At 33.6% G+C, this 22,110-nt stretch overlaps 2 protein-coding genes across 2 annotated transcripts in view; one reads left to right on the top strand and one right to left on the bottom strand.

Moving 5' to 3' along the window:
• Positions 1-4,904, top strand: part of LOC117336763 — a 162,154-nt gene extending 157,250 nt beyond the window's left edge. Inside the window, exon 7 of the mRNA XM_033897397.1 lies at positions 425-4,904. Coding sequence (XP_033753288.1) covers positions 425-754 — 330 coding nt within the window. The 3' untranslated portion in view covers positions 755-4,904. The remainder of the gene's footprint in view (positions 1-424) is intronic.
• The window catches only part of LOC117336762 (cysteine--tRNA ligase, cytoplasmic-like), a 217,028-nt gene extending 199,869 nt beyond the window's left edge, over positions 1-17,159 (bottom strand). The window contains exons 1-3 of the mRNA XM_033897396.1: positions 17,050-17,159; positions 15,663-15,813; positions 12,214-12,299 (exon numbers count right to left, since the gene is read on the bottom strand). Coding sequence (XP_033753287.1) covers positions 12,214-12,299; positions 15,663-15,798 — 222 coding nt within the window. The 5' untranslated portion in view covers positions 15,799-15,813; positions 17,050-17,159. The remainder of the gene's footprint in view (positions 1-12,213; positions 12,300-15,662; positions 15,814-17,049) is intronic.
• Positions 17,160-22,110: the final 4,951 nt, after the last annotated feature.

Below are 22,110 nucleotides of genomic sequence, written 5' to 3'. Positions count from 1 at the left end.
CAATATTTATCTACAGGTGTTGGTACTAATACAATCTTTATCTACAGGTGTTGGTACTAATACAATCTTTATCTACAGGTGTTGGTACTTATACAATCTTTATCTACAGGTGTTGGTACTAATACAATCTTTATCTACAGGTGTTGGTACTAATACAATCTTTATCTACAGGTGTTGGTACTTATACAATCTTTATCTACAGGTGTTGGTACTGATATCAAAGAGCAGATATTCCCTTGTCAATTGCGTAGTATACAGCATGTTCTATTGGTTTTCATTGTCAATTTTTAGAAAGAAAGAAATAGAATGCAGTAACTTAGATTACCTGTAACTTGTAATTGCAGTAACTTTGATTATTTAATTTGTCATTTTTAAAACAGATTACTTCTTTGCTAATTGGTCCATGTTTTTGATATCTTTGCAGTTCACATTTGATACCAGAGTGTTACCAACATGCATGTTTCACGAAGAATTCCGGATATTTGGGATACACATATGGTTACAACCACACGACTCCCCGAAAATGACATGCCCGTTGGTGATACAGGAGCCCCCCACCGGGTCGCCAGTGCACAAACCCAGCACCATCAACTACACCAACGGACCTAAAGATCCTGTAATCACATCTCGGCCAGTTGACGACACAAATGCAGCCCAATCTGTGTCTAGGTTGTCCTCGTCGATGATTCTTATAAGTGTTGCTACAGTAACTCTGTTACAATTCGTAACTTTCCAAGCCAACCTGCTATCATAACAGTAGATTTCTGGTTTTTTGAAAACCAGTCATGATTGATTATTGAAAAAAAAACATCTGTTTCTGGTTGTTTCAAGTCTTTCAACAATTAAGTCTATTATGACTGTTACTGACAGGAGCCGGCATGTGCTGAACATCTATTACTGACAAATCTTTAATGAACTTGTTTTGGACATAAATCTATTGTAAACATTGTGTTTGGACATATTATAAGTCTGCTGTGAACATTCTTTACTGAATCATCAAGTAAATGAATGTTTAATATTGACTATACAAAATGTTCAATATTGATAAAATATTAATAAATGTTCATTATTTGATTAATGCTGGAGATTTCAAAGGAATGTAAATCATCGGAAATAATAAGAAATTTCTGAAACAATTTATCTTGTACAATTACTGCTAAAGGTTTGCTAGCACTTAAATAAAATTCAATTTTAATTCAAAAGTGATAGCAAATGATCAGTTATAAAATTTAAGATATGATAATTAAAAATTCTTTTAAGTATCTGAGTATGATAATCGTGATGTATGACATGTTGTAATGTCGTACAGAACAATGGGGCCGAGGTTAGCCTGATCAGCTACGATAAAAAGTGAAACTAGGAGGAAGAGAGATAACTCTGAAAATACAGAGATTACATTGACAGAGGAAAAATGGACTATGCAGTGAAATGACAGAATTACTAATCTTGAAAAAAAAAGGTTTTAAATGTCATCCATCAATTAAAATTATACAATGGCGATGACATCAATGTCAAAGGTCAATTGTAAAAAAAAAAGGTTTTTGTAACAGTCTAGTATATATATAAGATTCAGGAAATAAATCCTACATGGATGTCTGTTTAAATTATCGATTTGCCTAGAAATCATGTAATCATTCCAATGTAGGGCTATAATTCATTCCTCTTTCTGTGTATACTATACATTCATCTTTTGCTAGCATGACAAAATTATTTGTCAAGAGTGAAGTAAAGGAAGTTCAGAAAGTATATATATATGGCTTGATTGAGAAAATCATGTATTCAATATTTCACCAGTTTTCAACACTGGAAACATGTCCTTGTTTCTGTTATCGAATATCAATTCAGATTTTAAAATGCTATATATCCAAGAGACATCATAACAGATTGAAAATGTCTTTGCTTCTGGGTATATAAAGGTGTATTTAGTTACAAGTGACCAGGGATTATCCCCTGATAGTTGACACTGTAATATCTATCATTGTACCAGATATCGATGGTGCTATCCTGATGTGACCATACGTCAAACATATTCACTGATTTTTAACTTATTCTTCATCAAAATCATTTTTTCTGTAATTTGCATAACTACATTTCAATGGTCACATGTCTGTAATCATCACTAATTAGATGACCCTAATTTGGATGACTTACTAGTAATTAGGCCAATTTGTGTCCAGTAAGTTTTCTTTAACATTGATTTTCTGGGTCACCTGTTTTAGATAAGAAAACTAAACAGATTTATTAAGTTCATGCACCTTTGACTATTTCAATCATTAACCTAGTTAGAGTCATATGACTACTAATAAAAAAACCTAGGTTTTAGCTACACTTCAGATATGTATAAAATATAACAAAGACGTCGTCTCGTCTCTTTTTTAACAGATTAGCATAATAGTCTATTCATCAAAGATTGCTACCTGACATTTTGAATTGGTTGTGAAAAGTTGAAACATCCAGATCAAAAAGTTAAGTTATGTTTTTTATCATGTATAAACTGCTAAAATGAGGCGGAGAACTTGCAGTTTAAAACCAGGGAAAGGATATGAACTTGTAGTCATCTTCGCCTTGTGCTTTTCATTTATCAAACGATCAGTGATCAAACAAGTCATGAATTTATCATCCGAGTAGACGTAGCGTTATGCATGGTAACTATTTGCCTTCACAACACTGTCTGTTCTATAGTTTTCTCAAATCTCACTTCTCATAATTACAAAATAAATTTTACAAATCATACCTCATTATACATAAAGCTATGTACCTGTAATGCATTCCAGAAACTGTACAGAAAACAAAATTGCAAAAAAAAAAATTGAATTGTTACACCATCAGAGTTTTCATCAATTAATTTTCTTACTCGTATATATTTACTGAAAAATCAACAGTATTCCATTAATTTTTCAAACAGAATTTTTACTGCGGGACTGCTAAATATACATGCACAGTGCCTGGCAACGCCCATTGTTCATGATTCCACAGTGTGGTGTTGAACATTATCACTGCATGTGGTGGAAATAAACGTGTTCATATGGCAATTACCAACCAACACTATAATCCTGCAGTTATACAGATGAGCATGTCTTTTAAAAAAAAAAAAGAATCTTACTGGTACTTAAATAGAAACGGTAACATAAGAGGTTAAAATGTTTGTATTTTGTAACTGTCAGAAAGATTTAGGAAGACCCCGGACAGATAGAACTATGTTTTGTAAGTGTCCCCACGTGTGTTATCCTGATCCCTAAGTGCCCACTACTTTCCAGCGACCACTCAGTACACCATCATCTTCATAATGTAAATTACCCATCTCTTATCATGTCATCATTTCCCATAATACACTTGCATAATACCCATTATCCAATTTTAACTAATATGTCAGCATCTGTATATATTCCATATGTTTAAGTCAATGTTTTTTAATGATGTTTATTCAGAAAAGGACCAGTTTTTCTTGAAGTTGAACAATTTATTCTAAGGCGCCAATATGAAAATATCATTATTTTCAATTACTAATATTATTTGCAAATTTTGCCAGGCAAATTTAGGGTCAAAGGGAAATAACTTGTACAATATTGCAATGTCATTAATAAACAGAAATCAAATTAGCTGCTCGTTATTGTTACACCTAATTCTGATTGTTCATCAATCAAATTAATGCAATAATATTAACTATTTCTTAAGAACATGAATATAATTCATGTAAGTAAAAATGTCAATCATCTATTAAAATTATTATTTACATTTGAGCAATATCAAAACTTGAAGTATAAAGTTCAGTAATTCCCAATGACAATTTATCGTGACCCTATTGGTACCAATCTGACGGGTTTGAGTGTAGACAAAGTTGTACACTGACAATGTCAGAATATCAAACATGTAGGACAATACTGGTGAATTGTACATAGCTGTTTATCATCATACGTACAACGAGGTACCGATATTGAACTGCAAATTATTCTGCCTTAGCATTTTATTTATCAACATTTATTGAAACTACAATTATCATTAGTTACTGGAGATGATGTTCATCTTCAATAATATATCTCCAAGAGAGTTTTTGTTCCTCTATGTATACAAAATTAATGTTTCAACTTGCTCCAAACATTTTCAGATAAACATGGGTATCATATTACATAGATATTTATTTACATGGAATTGTACATTGGTACAATATATCAGTTTGTTTTCTATTTTATGATGACCAACGTAGAATAGTTAATTAGGACACTATTTGCGGAGTGTGATGTTGTTGATTCTTACAATTAGTAGCAAATTTATTAAAATGTTCAGTTATGTCAGAGCAGAAATGTCAACTAAATTTTCAAAATAAAATTGATTTTACATATATTTCCAAAATGGAGGAGAGAAATATCAATGCTAAGTTTCAACAGAGCAAGTGAAAAACAACACTTCGTATTACGGAGGTTAACACAGATTCCTAAACGTTTATTAGGAATTTTTTCTTTTCTATTGAATGTTTTGAAACTTTCTTGATGTAATGTCTGTGTTTGTTTTAATCATGCTTTTTATTTGATATTTTGTGACATTGCATCTACTTAAATATATCGTCTGTGATATTGGACCCTTTTTTCTCTTGATATTCTGTTTATGTGAGGATTTCAATCAAATCCTATTTACTATCGATGCCTACAAAAGGTTATGTAATATATTGTGAGAAAGTAATGTTCTTGTGATTGAGTTTTTTGTTTATTTATCAATTGTGAAATTCATCAATTGAAGATAGTGTCAACTGAAGAAACACAATAACATCTTAAATATCTTAAAGTCATTAGCTCCATTCACTGGAGTCTCACTCAAATAACTCACGTCATCATGTGATGCCTTTGCATCAAAAATTATAAAAAAAACAGCTTAGCTTTGAGATAATAAAATAAAGTATTTTGAATTAATATATCTGTTGGCTGTGTGTACTTTTGCCTCCATCTTTAACCACTATTGCATAAAATCATTTTCATCGTGAAAGAACACAGCTTTTACATAAAAAATGCTTTTTCAATTTTAAAATAAAGATAAACTACTGTTTTAAGGTAAATATTTTCCAAAGTCAGTTACAGTTTTGATCTACAGGTACATATAACTTATAGACAAACATATTGTGGGCAGAAACATTAATATCAGTGATAGTCACCATGTATGTCTGTCAGTGTGACTATAATTTACCGTAGTGTTGATAGTCACCATGTATGTCTGTCAGTGTGACTATAATTTACCGTAGTGTTGATAAAGATACCTTGATGGTATTGGACTACAAATCTACATAAATACTTGACACTTAGCATAACCTTCCAGGGTTGTTTTACAGAAGGTAGGTCAGAAAGTTTATCAACCAAGGACACAAGATGGCAGGGTTTATGATGTCCTATCACGTCTAATTAAACACAGAAGAAATACATCAATTTCTGTATCTAACAACAAAATACATCATATTTCAGAATTTAAAATATGATAAAAAAAAAATGTAAAAATATGCTCACTCACTCGAAATGTGCAATATATATGGAACTTTACATAATTAAAACCTTGGTAGGAATTTTTCTTTCATAAAATTTTGATTATTTAAAAGATGGAGATTTTAAGGGTGATAATCACCAATGCTCAACAGCCTTAATGACTATGATCAAGTCTTGTCATTAGGATAAAGCTGGGATGGTATCTGTTTTGTTAAGTGTGTCTTTCATAGTAGTATAAATGTAATAAGTTTGTTATATATATGTATCTGTAATATCAGAAGATATATGCAAAATCAGAGCTCAAATAGAATTAGAGAAAATATACAGTGGGTGATGGTGAGAATTAAGTCCTGTCATGTAGTACACCGTTCAATGCTGCAGGACCTTGCTATACTGCCATCATGTGTATGTTAAAACCTTGTTATACTGCCACCATTGTACAGTAAAACCTTGTTATACTGCCACCATTGTACAGTAAAACCTTGTTATACTGGCACCATTGTACAGTAAAACCTTGTTATACTGCCACCATTGTACAGTAAAACCTTGTTATACTGTCACCATCGTACAGTAAAACCTTGTTATACTGCCACCATCGTACAGTAAAACCTTGTTATACTGCCACCATTGTACAGTAAAACCTTGTTATACTGCCACCATCGTACAGTAAAACCTTGTTATACTGCCACCATTGTACAGTAAAACCTTGTTATACTGTCACCATCGTACAGTAAAACCTTGTTATACTGCCACCATTGTACAGTAAAACCTTGTTATACTGCCACCATTGTACAGTAAAACCTTGTTATACTGCCACCATTGTACAGTAAAACCTTGTTATACTGCCACCATTGTACAGTAAAACCTTGTTATACTGCCATCATGTGTATGGTAAAACCTTGTAATACTGCCACCATTGTACAGTAAAACCTTGTTATACTGCCATCATGTGTATGGTAAAACCTTGTTATACTGCCACCATTGTACAGTAAAACCTTGTTATACTGCCACCATTGTACAGTAAAACCTTGTTATACTGCCACCATTGTACAGTAAAACCTTGTTATACTGCCATCATGTGTATGGTAAAACCTTGTTATACTGCCACCATCGTACAGTAAAACCTTGTTATACTACCATCATGTGTATGGTAAAACCTTGTAATACTGCCACATCGTACAGTAAAACATTGTTATACTGCCACCATGTGTATGGTAAAACCTTTTAATACTGCCGCCATCGTACAGTAAATCCTTGTTATACTGCCATCACTTCAATTTTCAATTTCGAGAAATTTTGTTGACATGGAAAGAAAGTCAATAGGATTAGACATCAGGCAAAGCCTATCTAAGTCTTCTCCTTAGTAACAACAGGTGGTAAGAAATACAGACAAATATATACATGTATATATGTACACATTGATATGACAAATTGAATTAAGCCATCACTTGTAGGGTAAAACCTTGTACTGTCACCATTGAACAGTGAAACCTTGTTATACTGTCACCATTGAACAGTGAAACCTTGTTATACTGTCACCATTGAACAGTGAAACCTTGTTATACTGTCACCAGTTCATTTAAACCTTGTTTCACCGTACTGCTACAATTTGTCAAATGAGCACAAGACTTATGTGGTCGGATGGTACATGAACCCATCAAAATAGTTAGGAACCTGGACAAATTATCAAGGTGGCAAATGGCATAACATTGAGACTGTTTATCACCTCTATCAAATACTGGGTACTTCAGTTTCCACAAACTATGTGGTCACTTTTAGGACATTTTTGTTGGGTTTTTTTCACAATTGACTGTATTTATAAATGTGTATCATCACATGTGTATTCAGTAAATTGATTTTTTAACTAAAAACAAATCCTTTTATTGAATATAAATCATGACAATTAAAAAATCTTGCAAACATTTATGTTCAGCAATTGGAACAGTGGCATGAGAATTGATAATGATTACATATATGTATACGTTTTTATTAAAGTGTAATTTATATAATATGAATCTAGCTTAGTTCAATAAAACCAATACTAATTGACCTAGTTTTTAATAACAAAGTTTGGTGCAAGGGACATATATAATATACTCATTTACAAGACTGATTTGTGTAGTCATGACAATTGTTGTATGTTGCTTAGAATGATTCCGATCAGACAAACACACAATTTTGGTGTGATGTAATCCTACACAGGGTATACTGGTATATACTGTATACATTGTAACCTTTATATACGATGTAATCCTACATTGGGTATACCTGGGTATACTGTATACAGTTAACCTTTATATACGATGTAATCCTACATTGGGTATACTGGTATATACTGTATACAGTGTAACATTTATATACAATTTAATCCTACATTGGGTATACCTGGGTATAATGTATACAGTTAACCTTTATATACGATGTAATCCTACATTGGGTATACTGGTATATACTGTATACAGTTAACCTTTATATACGATGTAATCCTACATTGGGTATACTGGTATATATACTGTATACAGTGTAACCTTTATATACAATGTAATCCTACATTGGGATACTGGTATATACTGTATACAGTGTAACCTTTATATACGATGTAATCCTACACCGGGTATACTGGTATATACTGTATACAGTGTAACCTTTATATACAATGTAATCCTACATTGGGTATACTGGTATATACTGTATACAGTGTAACCTTTATATACAATGTAATCCTACATTGGGATACTGGTATATACTGTATACAGTGTAACCTTTATATACAATGTAATCCTACATTGGGTATACTGGTATATACTGTATACAGTGTAACATTTATATACGATGTAATCCTACACAGGGTATACTGGTATATACTGTATACAGTGTAACCTTTATATACAATGTAATCCTACATTGGGTATACTGGTATATACTGTATACATTGTAACCTTTATATATACAATGTAATCCTACATTGGGTATACTGGTATATACTGTATACAGTGTAACATTTATATACAATGTAATCCTACATTGGGTATACTGGTATATACTGTATACAGTGTAACATTTATATACAATTTAATCCTACATTGGGTATACTGGTATATACTGTATACAGTGTAACCTTTATATACAATGTAATCCTACATTGGGATACTGGTATATATACTGTATACAGTGTAACCTTTATATACAATGTAATCCTACATTGGGTATACTGGTATATACTGTATACAGTGTAACATTTATATACGATGTAATCCTACACAGGGTATACTGGTATATACTGTATACAGTGTAACCTTTATATACAATGTAATCCTACACAGGGTATACTGGTATATACTGTATACAGTGTAACCTTTATATACAATGTAATCCTACACAGGGTATACTGGTATATACTGTATACAGTGTAACCTTTATATACAATGTAATCCTACACAGGGTATACTGGTATATATACTGTATACAGTGTAACCTTTATATACAATGTAATCCTACACAGGGTATACTGGTATATACTGTATACAGTGTAACCTTTATATACAATGTAATCCTACATTGGGTATACCTGGGTATACTGTATACAGTGTAACATTTATATACAATGTAATCCTACACAGGGTATACTGGTATATACTGTATACATTGTAACCTTTATATACAATGTAATCCTACATTGGGTATACTGGTATATACTGTATACAGTGTAACCTTTATATACAATGTAATCCTACATTGGGATACCGGTATATACTGTATACAGTGTAACCTTTATATACAATGTAATCCTACATTGGGTATACTGGTATATACTGTATACATTGTAACCTTTATATACAATGTAATCCTACATTGGGTATACTGGTATATACTGTATACAGTGTAACATTTATATACAATGTAATCCTACATTGGGTATACTGGTATATAATGTATACAGTGTAACCTTTATATACAATGTTATCCTACATTGGGATACTGGTATATACTGTATACAGTGTAACCTTTATATACAATGTAATCCTACATTGGGTATACTGTATACAGTATAAACTTTTAGATACATTTCCAATGAAGTCTTCATGATAACAAAGTTTTAAGTATTTCATAAGATTGGTGTTTAAACATATGAAGGTGTTTATGTGTATAAACAAATTTCATTAGCTGATATATTTACACATTGACCAATCAATAGTTTCTTATAACTTGGCAAGATTTTGTGATGCTATTTTCAAAATGTGTGTCTGCCTTAGCTGTTTGGATGAATGGTTGGTTGCTGACCCTAAGCACGTGATATATTGTATGAATGGATGTAAAGCGAGCTTGTTGAATATTTGAATGAGTGTACTGGGAGATTGTATTTTAACGCGAATTCATGCTAGTTTTTGTTACCATGTGTTTGTAAAAATTAAAATCAAGTTGTGGATATATAACGTTGTATATGATTCGAGGATATGTGAATAAACTACAACTTTACATAACAAGTTTGATGTTTTCTGTGATTGCTATTCTTGTGTCAGTTATGGGTTTAGTTCGTAATTAAATCGGGGCAAGATTGGAAGTCTAATTATTTGAAAAAGGATGAAACAAACATATTGCAATATATAGCAGCACATATAAGCTCCCTGCGAGCACATTTAGTACGGAAGGACTGTTGACATGCATGGATTTCATTGGCCAAAGGAAACTCAACCTATTGTGAAGAAACCACTTTACTTTCAGTGGTTATAGTGACCTTGACTTTAAGATACAAAAACTTCTGACGGTTTAATTCCCGAAGTTTTTTTTTTGTTTTTTTGTTGGACTTAAACGAAGGGTTCAATGAAGAGTAAATAAGTGTTCAACACAATGCAATGAAACATTCAATCAACTGACTTGCTCTACATATATTTACGAATAATATTTTCCTTATTCATCTACTAGGATTTTGAGAGCAATCGTTATCTAAGGAGTGTTCAGAAACTTATCCGTTTGAATTTGATATCAGATTGTTTGTTAGAATGATACCAGGTATCAACAAGCCTACTGAGTATTACTAAAGCAATACATGTCCCCTACCAGCCCCTGCTAAAAATAATGATTGACCTTGACCCTGACCCAAAACCCCTGAAATTTCAAGTTGTCAGAGATATGATGATTCTTTATCATTGTGTGAAAATTGATCAAAATCCTCATGGAATGAAGACACTAAAGCACTGACAAACTGGTGTAACATACATACGTACAAGACAGACAGAAAGGAAACCTAGAGTCCATTCCTACCCCCCTAACCCCCATCCCTGGTAGGGACTAATAATACTATCTAAAACATCTACCAATAACTGTTTTCATTGTTATGGTATTGCATGTCCTTTTAAGGTACATTGTATATATACAGTAAAACTTTCTTAAGACGAATCTGCTTGATACGAATTTCTGCTTGATACAAAGTAAATTCAAATCCCCGGTTTTGGCTCCTCTTTACTTATACTATTTTTTGCAACGTATAACGAATTCGCATATAACGAATTATCTTTTGATACGAAGTGATTTCGTGGTCCCGTCAAGTCAATATTTGCGTCTATAACAAATTTTCCCGGCACATTTTTCCGGAAGTGCTGAGTTTGGCCTCGTTTCAAAGTGAAACCTGAGGCCATAAAGGGGAATCGATCGACACATAACTAAATACGATCGAACGTGTATACAGGTAAGTTCGCATAGCCCGGGGACATGAAAGTAACACAGGTACATGTAGTCTCAGGTAAACAGTATTCACTATTGTTTCATCTGTCCAGTATGTGGCGTATAAGTACGTTTGGCTATTCAAACTAATCAGCCATTCGTAAATAAATCGTGCTTTTCTAGGTGGTTGACAGAAAACGCTCCACAAGAACTATTCAGCAACTTATCAGCATTCGAAGCATACTTTGAAAAAGTCTCAGTCAAAAAACAAGTCAAAATTACAGATTGGTTTAAAAAGATGTAAGCTTAAGAAATAAAATGAGTTCGAAAAAAAAAACGATGTCTATTTATGAAATGAAATATTTGTAACGTGCAGTCGTCTTTGGATGTGTTTATGGACTAACATACGTGGAATCGGGATGGAACTAAGCTTACATATGTATAATGTAGGCCTATATGACTTTAACGTTTAGTTTCAGAAACTCTATAACGAATTTCTGTTATAACGAATTATTTCTCCTGGTCCCATGGAATTCGTTAAAGCAAGGTTTTACTGTATATGAAGAAGCAAGACACATCTATTAAAATCCAAGGAAAAGCGACGAAACACATCTTCTAGTAAAATCCGAGGAATAGCGAAGAAATACATCCAGTCAAATCCGATGAATAACGACGAAACACATCTAGTAAAATCCGACGAATAACGATGAAACACATCTAGTAAAATCCGACGAATAACGACGAAACACATCTAGTAAAATCAGATGAATAGCGACGAAACACATCTGGTAAAATCAGATGAATAACGACGAAACACGTCTCGTAAAATCCGACGAATAGTGACGAAACACATCTTCCAGTAAATCCAATGAAGCTGATGAAAAATTTCTTCAAAACAAATCCAGGCAAATAAAGATAATTCTCAATACTTACTGGAATTTAAATTTAGTCTGCAAACTGAACAACATTGCGCTAAATTCCAACTTGGTGTCCTAAAAAATAATTGCACAATGGGTGAGGTTAATCTTTGGCCATGTGTTCTATGCTTGGGTTAGACCTACTGGTACAAATTAACTGTCTTACTTACCTTTTGACGAGTCAGGCTGTTGTAGAACTTGAGCTTTACATCATCAGTACCCTCAGGGACTTTCCATGGAGGCTGGACTCTCTTACCTCAAAAAACAAATTGTCAACATTGACATTCAGATTATTTTGAATAGAAAACAAAATTCTTTTGTAGTTAAAATATTGACTACCATCAGTCAAGTTTGGAAAGGTCTTCAGAAAGGCAATGTCAAATCTGAATAGGCTCATTGCAGGGATTCTGGGTGGTGGGACAGTCCACAGAAATTGGTACCGCACAGTTGATAATCATAGAAAAGGCTCTGTACAGCAAATTCAATAGTCATAGAAAAGGCTCTGTACAGCAAATTCCATAGTCATAGAAAAGGCTCTGTACAGCAAAGTCAATAGTCATAGAAAAAGCTCTGTACAGCAAAGTTGATAGTCATAGAAAAAGCTCTGTACAGCAAATTCCATAGTCATAGAAAAAACTCTGTACAGCGAAGTCCATAGTCATAGAAAAAGCTCTGTACAGCACAGTCCATAGTCATAGAAAAAGCTCTGTACAGCACAGTCCATAGTCATAGAAAAAGTTTTTGTTTAATGTCCTTTTAACAGACAGGGTCATTTAAGGACGTGCCTGGTTTTGGAGGTGGAGAAAAGCTGGAGAACCTGAAAAAAACAGACATAAGGTCAGTACCAGGCAACTGCCCCACATGGGTTTCAAACTTGCAACCCAGAGGTGGAGGGCTAGTGCTAAAGGGTCAGGACACCTTAACCACTCAACCGACTTAACCGTGGAAAGTCTGTAAGCAAAAATACAATGTATAATCAAATTACTGAGTACAATTTTATATATACATAAGCTGACAAAACAATCAGGTGAAATGTATAACAAACAGTGATATATCATATATCAGCACCCAGGGTTTTTACCAGTTGTCTGTAGGGTCCGGTATAAGACCCCATTCCTAATTGAATTACCAGTTGTCTGTAGGGTCCGGTATAAGATCCCATTCCTAATTGAATTACCAGTTGTCTGTCGGGTCCGGTATAAGACCCCATTCCTAATTGAATTACCAGCTGTCTGTCGGGTCCGGTATAAGACCCCATTCCTAATTGAATTACCAGCTGTTTGTAGGATCCGGTATAAGTCCCCATTCCTAATTGAATTACCAGTTGTCTGTAGGGTCCGGTATAAGACCCCATTCCTAATTGAATTACCAGCTGTTTGTAGGATCCGGTATAAGTCCCCATTCCTGTCTGTAGGGCCCAGTATAAGACCCCATTCCTAATTGAATTACCAGTTGTCTGTAGGGCCCAGTATAAGACCCCATTCCTGTCTGTAGGGTCCGGTATAAGACCCCATTCCTAATTGAATTACCAGTTGTCTGTAGGGCCCAGTATAAGTCCCCATTCCTGTCTGTAGGGCCCAGTATAGGACCCCATTCCTAATTGAATTACTAGCTGTCTGTAGGGTCTGGTATAAGTCCCCATTCCTGTCTGTAGGGTCCGGTATATGACCCGATTCCTAATTGAATTACCAGTTGTCTGTAGGGCCCAGTATAAGACTCCATTCCTGTCTGTAGGGTCCGGTATATGACCCCATTCCTAATTGAATTACCAGCTGTCTGTAGGGTCCGGTATAAGACCCCTTTCCTAATTGAATTACCAGCCGTTTGTAGGGTTCGGTAAAAGACCCCATTCCTGTCTGTAGGGTCCGGTAAAAGACCCCATTCCTGTCTGTAGGGTCCGGTAAAAGACCCCATTCCTGTCTGTATGGTCCGGTAAAAGACCCCATTCCTGTCTGTAGGGTCCGGTAAAAGACCCCATTCCTAATTGAATTACCAGTTATCTGTAGGGTCCGGTATAAGACCCCATTCCTGTCTGTAGGGTCCGGTATAAGACCTCATTCCTGTCTGTAGGGTCAGGTAAAAGACCCCATTCCTGTCTGTAGGGTCCGGTATAAGACCCCATTCCTGTCTGTAGGGTCCGGTAAAAGACCCCATTCCTGTCTGTAGGGTCCGGTTAAAGACCCCATTCCTAAATGAATTACCAGTTGTCTGTAGGGTCCGGTATAAGTCCCCATTCCTGTCTGTAGGGTCCGGTATAAGACCTCATTCCTGTCTGTAGGGTCCGGTATAAGACCATTCCTGTCTGTAGGGTCCGGTATAAGACCCCATTCCTAACTGAATCCTAAATCTTCCTAATCATGTACACTAACAAAAGTGACAACAATACCCTAAACTAAATATTCCATACTGGAATGTTATATATTCTGATAATAACAATTAGGAACTGGTTAAATAAAACTGTCAAAACACTCATCTATGTTCCCCAGTGTAAGAAACCCCATTCCTAATTGAATTACCAGCTGTTTGTAGGGTCCAGTAAAAGACTCCATTCCTAATTGAATTACCAGCTGTCTGTAGGGTCCGGTATAAGACCCCATTCCTAATTGAATTACCAGTCGTTTGTAGGGTCCGGTAAAAGACTCCATTCCTAATTGAATTACCAGTTGTCTGTAGGGTCCGGTATAAAACCCCATTCCTAATTGAATTACCAGTCGTTTGTAGGGTCCGGTAAAAGACTCCATTCCTAATTGAATTACCAGTTGTCTGTAGGGTCCGGTATAAGTCCCCATTCCTTATTGAACTACCGGCTGTCTGTAGGGTCCGGTATAATACCCCATTCCTGTCTGTAGGGTCCGGTATAATACCCCATTCCTGTCTGTAGGGTCCGGTATAAGACCTCATTCCTGTCTGTAGGGTCCGGTATAAGACCCCATTCCTGTCTGTAGGGTCCGGTATAATACCCCATTCCTGTCTGTAGGGTCCTGTATAAGACCCCATTCCTGTCTGTAGGGTCCGGTATAAGACCATTCCTGTCTGTAGGGTCCGGTATAATACCCCATTCCTGTCTGTAGGGTCCGGTATAAGACCCCATTCCTAACTGAATCCTAAATCTTCCTAATCATGTACACTAACAAAAGTGACAACAATGCCCTAAACTAAATATTCTATACTGGAATGTTATATATTCTGATAATAACAATTAGGAACTGGTTAAATAAAACTGTCAAAACACTCATCTATGTTCCCCAGTGTAAGAAAAACTGATGATAGGCTACAATGATCACACTTACAACCCATTATCCCAAACTGTTATGCTTATAAATAGTCTTAGCATATTTGTTCAATACCAAGATTTCAATGGTGTCAAAAAATTCTTACTTCTTGTACTTTGTATGACATGGTTCTTACAATCCTAAATGCAGTTTAATTATACATAATCAGAGTTTGAAATTTTGAAGATATAAAATCATCATTAAAAAAATTATGTGTTGTTCCATGTCCCAACTAATCACCAATTTGAACTGACGAAGGCTTACATCATACCCTCATGATACAACACAAGAAAACCATGTATAGAGCACACTTATACATTTTGTTGGGTTTTTTTTTAACTACTCACTAGTCATCTTTGACCTTTTCCAATTTGCCTGGATCTGTTTCGTGCAAAGTGAGTTTGCAACCACAATAGTTACCACTGGCTTAAAAGTTAGTGGGGAACGGTGAAATGTCTTCAATAGGAGTGCCTGCAATGCCATCAATTTATTAACACCCTGTAAAATAAAAAAGAACATACCTAGTAAAATACTTGAGATCAGGCTAATACAAAATATGTGTTGGTTTCCTGTAATCTATATTCTTTTTTTTTTGTCCATCCTCAAATATACTGATGTATTTCTGGAAATCTTTTTTAATACAGCCTTCCCAACATTTCAAGATGGTAAAAATCCAGGTTTAAGTTGATTAAAAAGACTTTATAGAATATATAATTTGAATTTGCAACAAATGTTGTGCATGTGTTTGATATATTGTTTCAAAATTGACATTCTCTGTGATTTAAGTTAGTAAATTAGCATTCTGTTTTGTTACCAGTACTTTCAGTCTTTTTATCACTTACAAGTAAGTAAGATTGACGATTTTTTATTATAACCCATATTTTGTCGAACATCGGGAAAAAAATTAATGTTGGGCTATCAAAATTTCAAGATTAGAAACTTTCACAAATACAATGATTTTAAAACAGTTAGCTAAAGCGGTTGCTATAAGTCTGTCACTAAATTCAAGACATACATTGGTAGCCAAATCCACAATTGAGAAAAGACAAACACTTTTTCTTTGTTGTTTTCCCTTGTGTCAAACAATGAAACAAAACAGAAAAGAAGTGTTCTTTATCAACTTTTAGAGTTTAACAGGACGGTTTTTTCAATCAGAAGCAAACATATTTATTTTAAAATACCAAAAAAAAAACCTTTTGACTACTTGGAATATCACGTTTTGGTTTTACAAATAGCACCTGTTGCTGAAATAATGAAAGTCTAAATGTCACACCTTTTAAATTTGTTGGAAACAAAATTTACATCAAATCAATGGATATTTTTCATTTCACTACACACACAAACAGTTGTCACGTGTTTCGGAAACTAATCCGTTTCCACTTCATTATCTACATTGTATATAGGCATACGTACGCTAAGTACAGCCTGTACGCCCTGTACACCTTAGCAGTTCGCAACTTCTTCAGTACTCGACATTACGACCGATGGTAACCAATAGTCTACTTACGTTCAGCTCCATTCCGCATTTAATCATACTTACTCCAAAAAACACTTAAATGGAACTTCGGAAAGTTTTAAAACCGAAACTACACAAGGAGGACATCCACCTGTCCACGTTCGTTATTTTCCAGTAACGGTAGATTACGAGGGAATGATGCAACATTTCTGAATAAATTAGGACATGATCTCCTCAATACTAGCTAGGTCGGCTGCTCCAGAGCTCTTTCTACTCACCCTAAGTGTTTGTCATGCCTGCCACTACTGAATACGGGTTATGGGAAACAACTTTTATATACCGCCAGATGTAACGACGTGAGGTGATGAAACCAAGACACTTCCGGTCCGGATATAGTATACGGCGCTAGTACATATCTCGCTGCTAATTCTATATCAGTATCGTTCTTTCTTCACTAATTTTAATGCTAAATGAATGCGTAAATACATTAAGATATTGTTCTTCTAGGAAAATAATATAAGTATACATTTTCAAGTTTTTCTTCGTCGCCATTTAGTAATTTTGGAAAAATGATACATCTTAACAACCCGTTCAGCATCACATTCGGGTTACCTCTCCTCTATTAAAAGGCTGTTTTATACGAATGGAAGTTTTGCGCGGGAAAATTAAACAGTAGTTAATTTATAGCAATACGTCCAGTTAAAATCTTTTATGTCAATAATAGTGTTGTTCAGGATAACATTTGTATATAGATAAAAACAATCAGTGATTAGATGTACTGAACATTAAAGGAAAAAATGAACAAATTCTTCAATTAAAAAAAAAAGTACTAAGTACTAGTATCAGAGACATATATATATATCAGAGACATATATCTGTATATATGTCTCCTAGTATATAGGTCTCTGATATATATGTCTCCTAGTATATAGGTCTCTGGTATAACTAATCACTAGTTTAATGTTTTGTTGATAATAAGATCTAGATATAAAAGCCTATCTTCAAATGTAGATTAGGTGTATACCAAGTATTTCTTTAATTTCTCCAAATATCAATTTCATTCCCCTTACAATAATATTTTGAGATGTAGATCTAAATAGAATATTAATAAGAAGAATGATACCATCATCAGCGACGGATCGAGGCGCCCGTTTACACTGCCTACTCACACGTGCGACATGACCAGACGAACCGAACGAGGTACACACGTGTGCGAGGACAAACCGTGGTTTGACCCTGAGTTAAAACGTTTATTTTATAATTATAAAAACTCATTGAATATTTTCAATAGATGTAAATCCATAAAAAATCATAAAATATTAGTTGATAGGAAAAGGCTCAAGTTATATAAACTAGCCGAAGCTACAGTGCACTACGTTTAAACTAGTAGTACACTACGTTTAAACTACAGGTAAACTAGTAGTGCACTACACCCAAGAGGTGATGAACAGGAAAAACCCCCATACAGGTAATGGGCAGTACCCAAGGTTACCTGTGATTTTTACCTGTACTGTATTCAAAGAGTTATTAAAAAGGTTTTGGAAGTTTAAGTTGATGTTATATATACACTGTAACTAAGTTAAGACAGATTTACTTTAACTAAGTTAAATTGTTCAACCCAAGTTTAATTTATCTTTTGTTACTTTATATTTTGTATTGATTAATCAGTTACATATTTCACATGTTTAATTCTAGTAATTTTGTTTTTATCACATGAAAGTATATAATAAAACATTTGAAAACAATTATCGTTGCTTGAACATTTTCAATTTGATACATTTAATTTATATTGTAGTTTAATGTCAGATTAAATTAAAGCAGCATATTCATAATTTCATTTTTTATGTGATAGTATGCTTATCAAAACCTAATCCAGCCCATAATATATGTTGTACATTCTATGTGTATGCGTCCATTGTTTAAAGTCAGAAACCTGAACACATAAAGAAATTAATTAAACATTGATTTAACATGTAAAGAAAGAGATTCTTTGAATGTACTGATAATCAAGTGATCATAACAGTTCTGCATTTCAAAATTTTAAGTTTATAAAAGGTATATGTTACTTGTAATACACCTTCCATCTTCCTTTACTGAAATAGTGAAATTTCTGTACATGTACCCGTGTGCAGGTATCTAATACTTTAAAGGAATTTCATTATGCGAAGAATAGGCACAAAATATTTAAAAGCAATGCTAACCGTAAAAACTTTATTAAGAAAAGTAGAGAGTACAGGAAATTGATAAACGCAAATTATAGAAAGTATCGAGAAAAAACCAAGAGTGAAATGAGGAATACTTCTATGTATGAACCAAAAGCATTCTGGGATAACCTTAATAGAATTGATAGGCCAAAAAATACCCATAAAGTTGATTTGTCAATTGATGAGCTACACGACTATTTTAAAAATTTGAATTTTTATAATGGAGAAGAGGAAGAATTAGTAGTTCCGATTATGAACGAAGGTCAATATAATAATATATTAAATGGTCATATCACTTCCGAAGAGATGGTTAACTCGGTGAAAAAATTAGATAATAATAAAGCATGTGGTATAGATAACATATATAATGAGTACATTAAGAGTACGATTGATACTATGTTACCGACATATGTGAAACTATTTAACATTGTACTAGACACGGGTATAATACCAGAAAGTTGGAGTACTGGGATGATTAAACCCATATATAAAAACAAAGGTGATCGTAAGGATTTGGATAATTATAGGGCAATAACGCTTGTTTCATGTTTGGGTAAAGTTTTTACATCAATTTTAAACTCGAGATTGTACCAGCTGTCGGATGAAATTAATCTTATCAGTGACGCTCAGGCGGGTTTTAGAAAAGGTCATTCAACCACGGACAATATTTTTATTTTACATGTACTGACATCTATTTACTTGTCTATGGGTAAAAAACTTTATTGCGCTTTCATCGACTTCAGAAAAGCGTCTGACTATGTGTCGCGTATATATAGGTTTATGGCAAAAGATCCTCAAAAGTAAGATAACTGGCAAAATATTTAATGTCTTATATGGTATGTACTCCGATACCAAATCTTGTGTGAGAAATGGAAATGATGTATCTCAAATGTTCACGTGTAACATCGGGTTAAAACAAGGAGAAAATTGTTCACCTTTTTTATTTGCTTTGTTCCTTAACGACCTTGAAACTTTTTTTGCTGAAAAAAATGTTGAATGTTTAGTTAAAATTGATGAATTATGCCGTGACAATATTGGTATGTTTGTAAAAATGTTTGTTATTTTATATGCCGATGATACAGTTTTAATGTCGGAAACAGCAGAAGGTTTACAAACAATGTTAAATAAGTTCAACGAATACTGTCAAATATGGAAGCTTACAGTTAATTCTAAGAAATCAAAAATTGTTATATTTTCTAAAAGAAGGAAAAAGACATTGCATAATTTTTTATTCGGTGATCAGCAATTCGACATCCAAGACACTTTTTCATACTTAGGGGTATTTTTCAATTATAATGGAAAGTTTACGACGGCTAAAAACCATTTATCTGATCAAGCCAAAAAAGCACTTTTTGCTGTGTATCGAAAAATAAGAAATATAAATCTACCAGTTGACCTACAATTAAAATTACTCGATTCATTAGTTGCTCCATTTTTGTTATACTCGTGTGAAATATGGGGATATGAGAATGTAAGTCAACTTGAAATAATACATCTACAATTTTGCAAACGAATTCTCGCTTTAAGAAAAAATACATCTAATTTTATGATATATGATGAGACAGGAAGGTATCCAAATACAGTTAATATTTGATATTAAATTAAGAATTATTAAATTCTGGTATACTCTTATTAAAAGTGAAAATAAACTGTCTGGCCGTATGTACCAATTGATGTATTCTCTCCATGAATCTGGTCAAATCAAATTTAAATGGATTGATTATGTTAAAGATATCTTAGACAATGTCGGAGTAAGTTTTGTGTGGATGCAACAGAAAATATGTTTACCTGATATTAATCACTTAAAAAGAGTAATTGCACCAAAATTACACGATCAGTTCATTCAGACTTGGTTTGATCAGCTGTAAAACTCGCCACGAGGGCAAACTTACAGTATATTTAAAGACAACTTTGGCATGGAAGATTACCTTAAACGATTATACAAAAAGGACAGAAAGGTACTTCGTAAATTTAGAACATCCAACATAAAGCTTCCGGTCGAAACAGGAAGATGGACAGGCATTCAACGACAAGACAGAATATGTCCACTTTGTTATACCGGTATATAGGAGATGAATTTCATTTTTTATTTATTTGTAATAATTTTAACGTAATACAGTTAAGACGTAGATATATTCCTGCCTACTTTTACAAAAAAAATCCAATTCTTATAAAATGAAAGGAATGTTTACAATCTTTAATAAAAAAAACTGTTAATAAACGTAAGCCTATATGTCCAAAAACTATGTAATATGTTATGATGACATCACAGTAATTAGTTGTACTGTTTTCCTTTTTTGCATTCAGTTTATTTTCACCAGTTCTAGCTATATAACATTTTAAATGATTCCAATATTGTAAGAAAACTACATGTATTAATATTACCTGTCATGCTTGTAACATGAAAAAAATATTTGACCTCTTGTTACACACGCTGTGTGTCAGAGTGAATAAAGAAATCTTGAAATCTTGAAATCTTGAAGATCTAACATATTGGATCTGATTCCAGGTACATGTAACAGTTACAGGTAACACAGAATGAGATAATGGCCTGAGGGGACAAATAATGACAATTTTGTTATGAAATACATATACTGGCCATCTGGGGAGGGGGAGGGCAACAGTTTTAAGCTTATATAACACACATACATGCTCATGTATCTGGAGCTGTACTTGTCATACAACATTTAATTGAGTTATACAACACTTGTATTTGTAATTTCATAATTTTCTTCCATAAAGTTATCTGCTAACAAATATATTATATACACATGTGGACCTTATGCCAAAGTGTTTTTTTACAGTTCACACCAACATGTTTTTTTGTAATATTGTTTAAAAACAAAATTTTGGGATACATTTTGATCAGCATTTAAGTGTTTCCCTACTGCATTAAGAAACTTATAAATTGTTCTTTACCTTAAAATGTATAACTGGTAGGGATTTTACCTCTTCTTGTAATTAAAGAAAATCAGCTTATAAACTATATTTATTGAATATCTTTATTGTGAAGAAAAATGTATATAAAAATTACTTATTTTTTGATGATTCGCAAAAAAAAAAAAAAACTCTAAATTTGTGAAAAACATCCACAGGTAGACTTTATATATGGGTAGTGTTACTCTTGTTAGTTGT

Source organism: Pecten maximus, chromosome 10 (assembly GCF_902652985.1).
Source record: "Pecten maximus chromosome 10, xPecMax1.1, whole genome shotgun sequence".
Taxonomy (NCBI): domain Eukaryota; kingdom Metazoa; phylum Mollusca; class Bivalvia; order Pectinida; family Pectinidae; genus Pecten; species Pecten maximus.
Note: the sequence above shows the minus strand (reverse complement) of the source record. Positions and strands in the feature narration are given on the sequence as shown.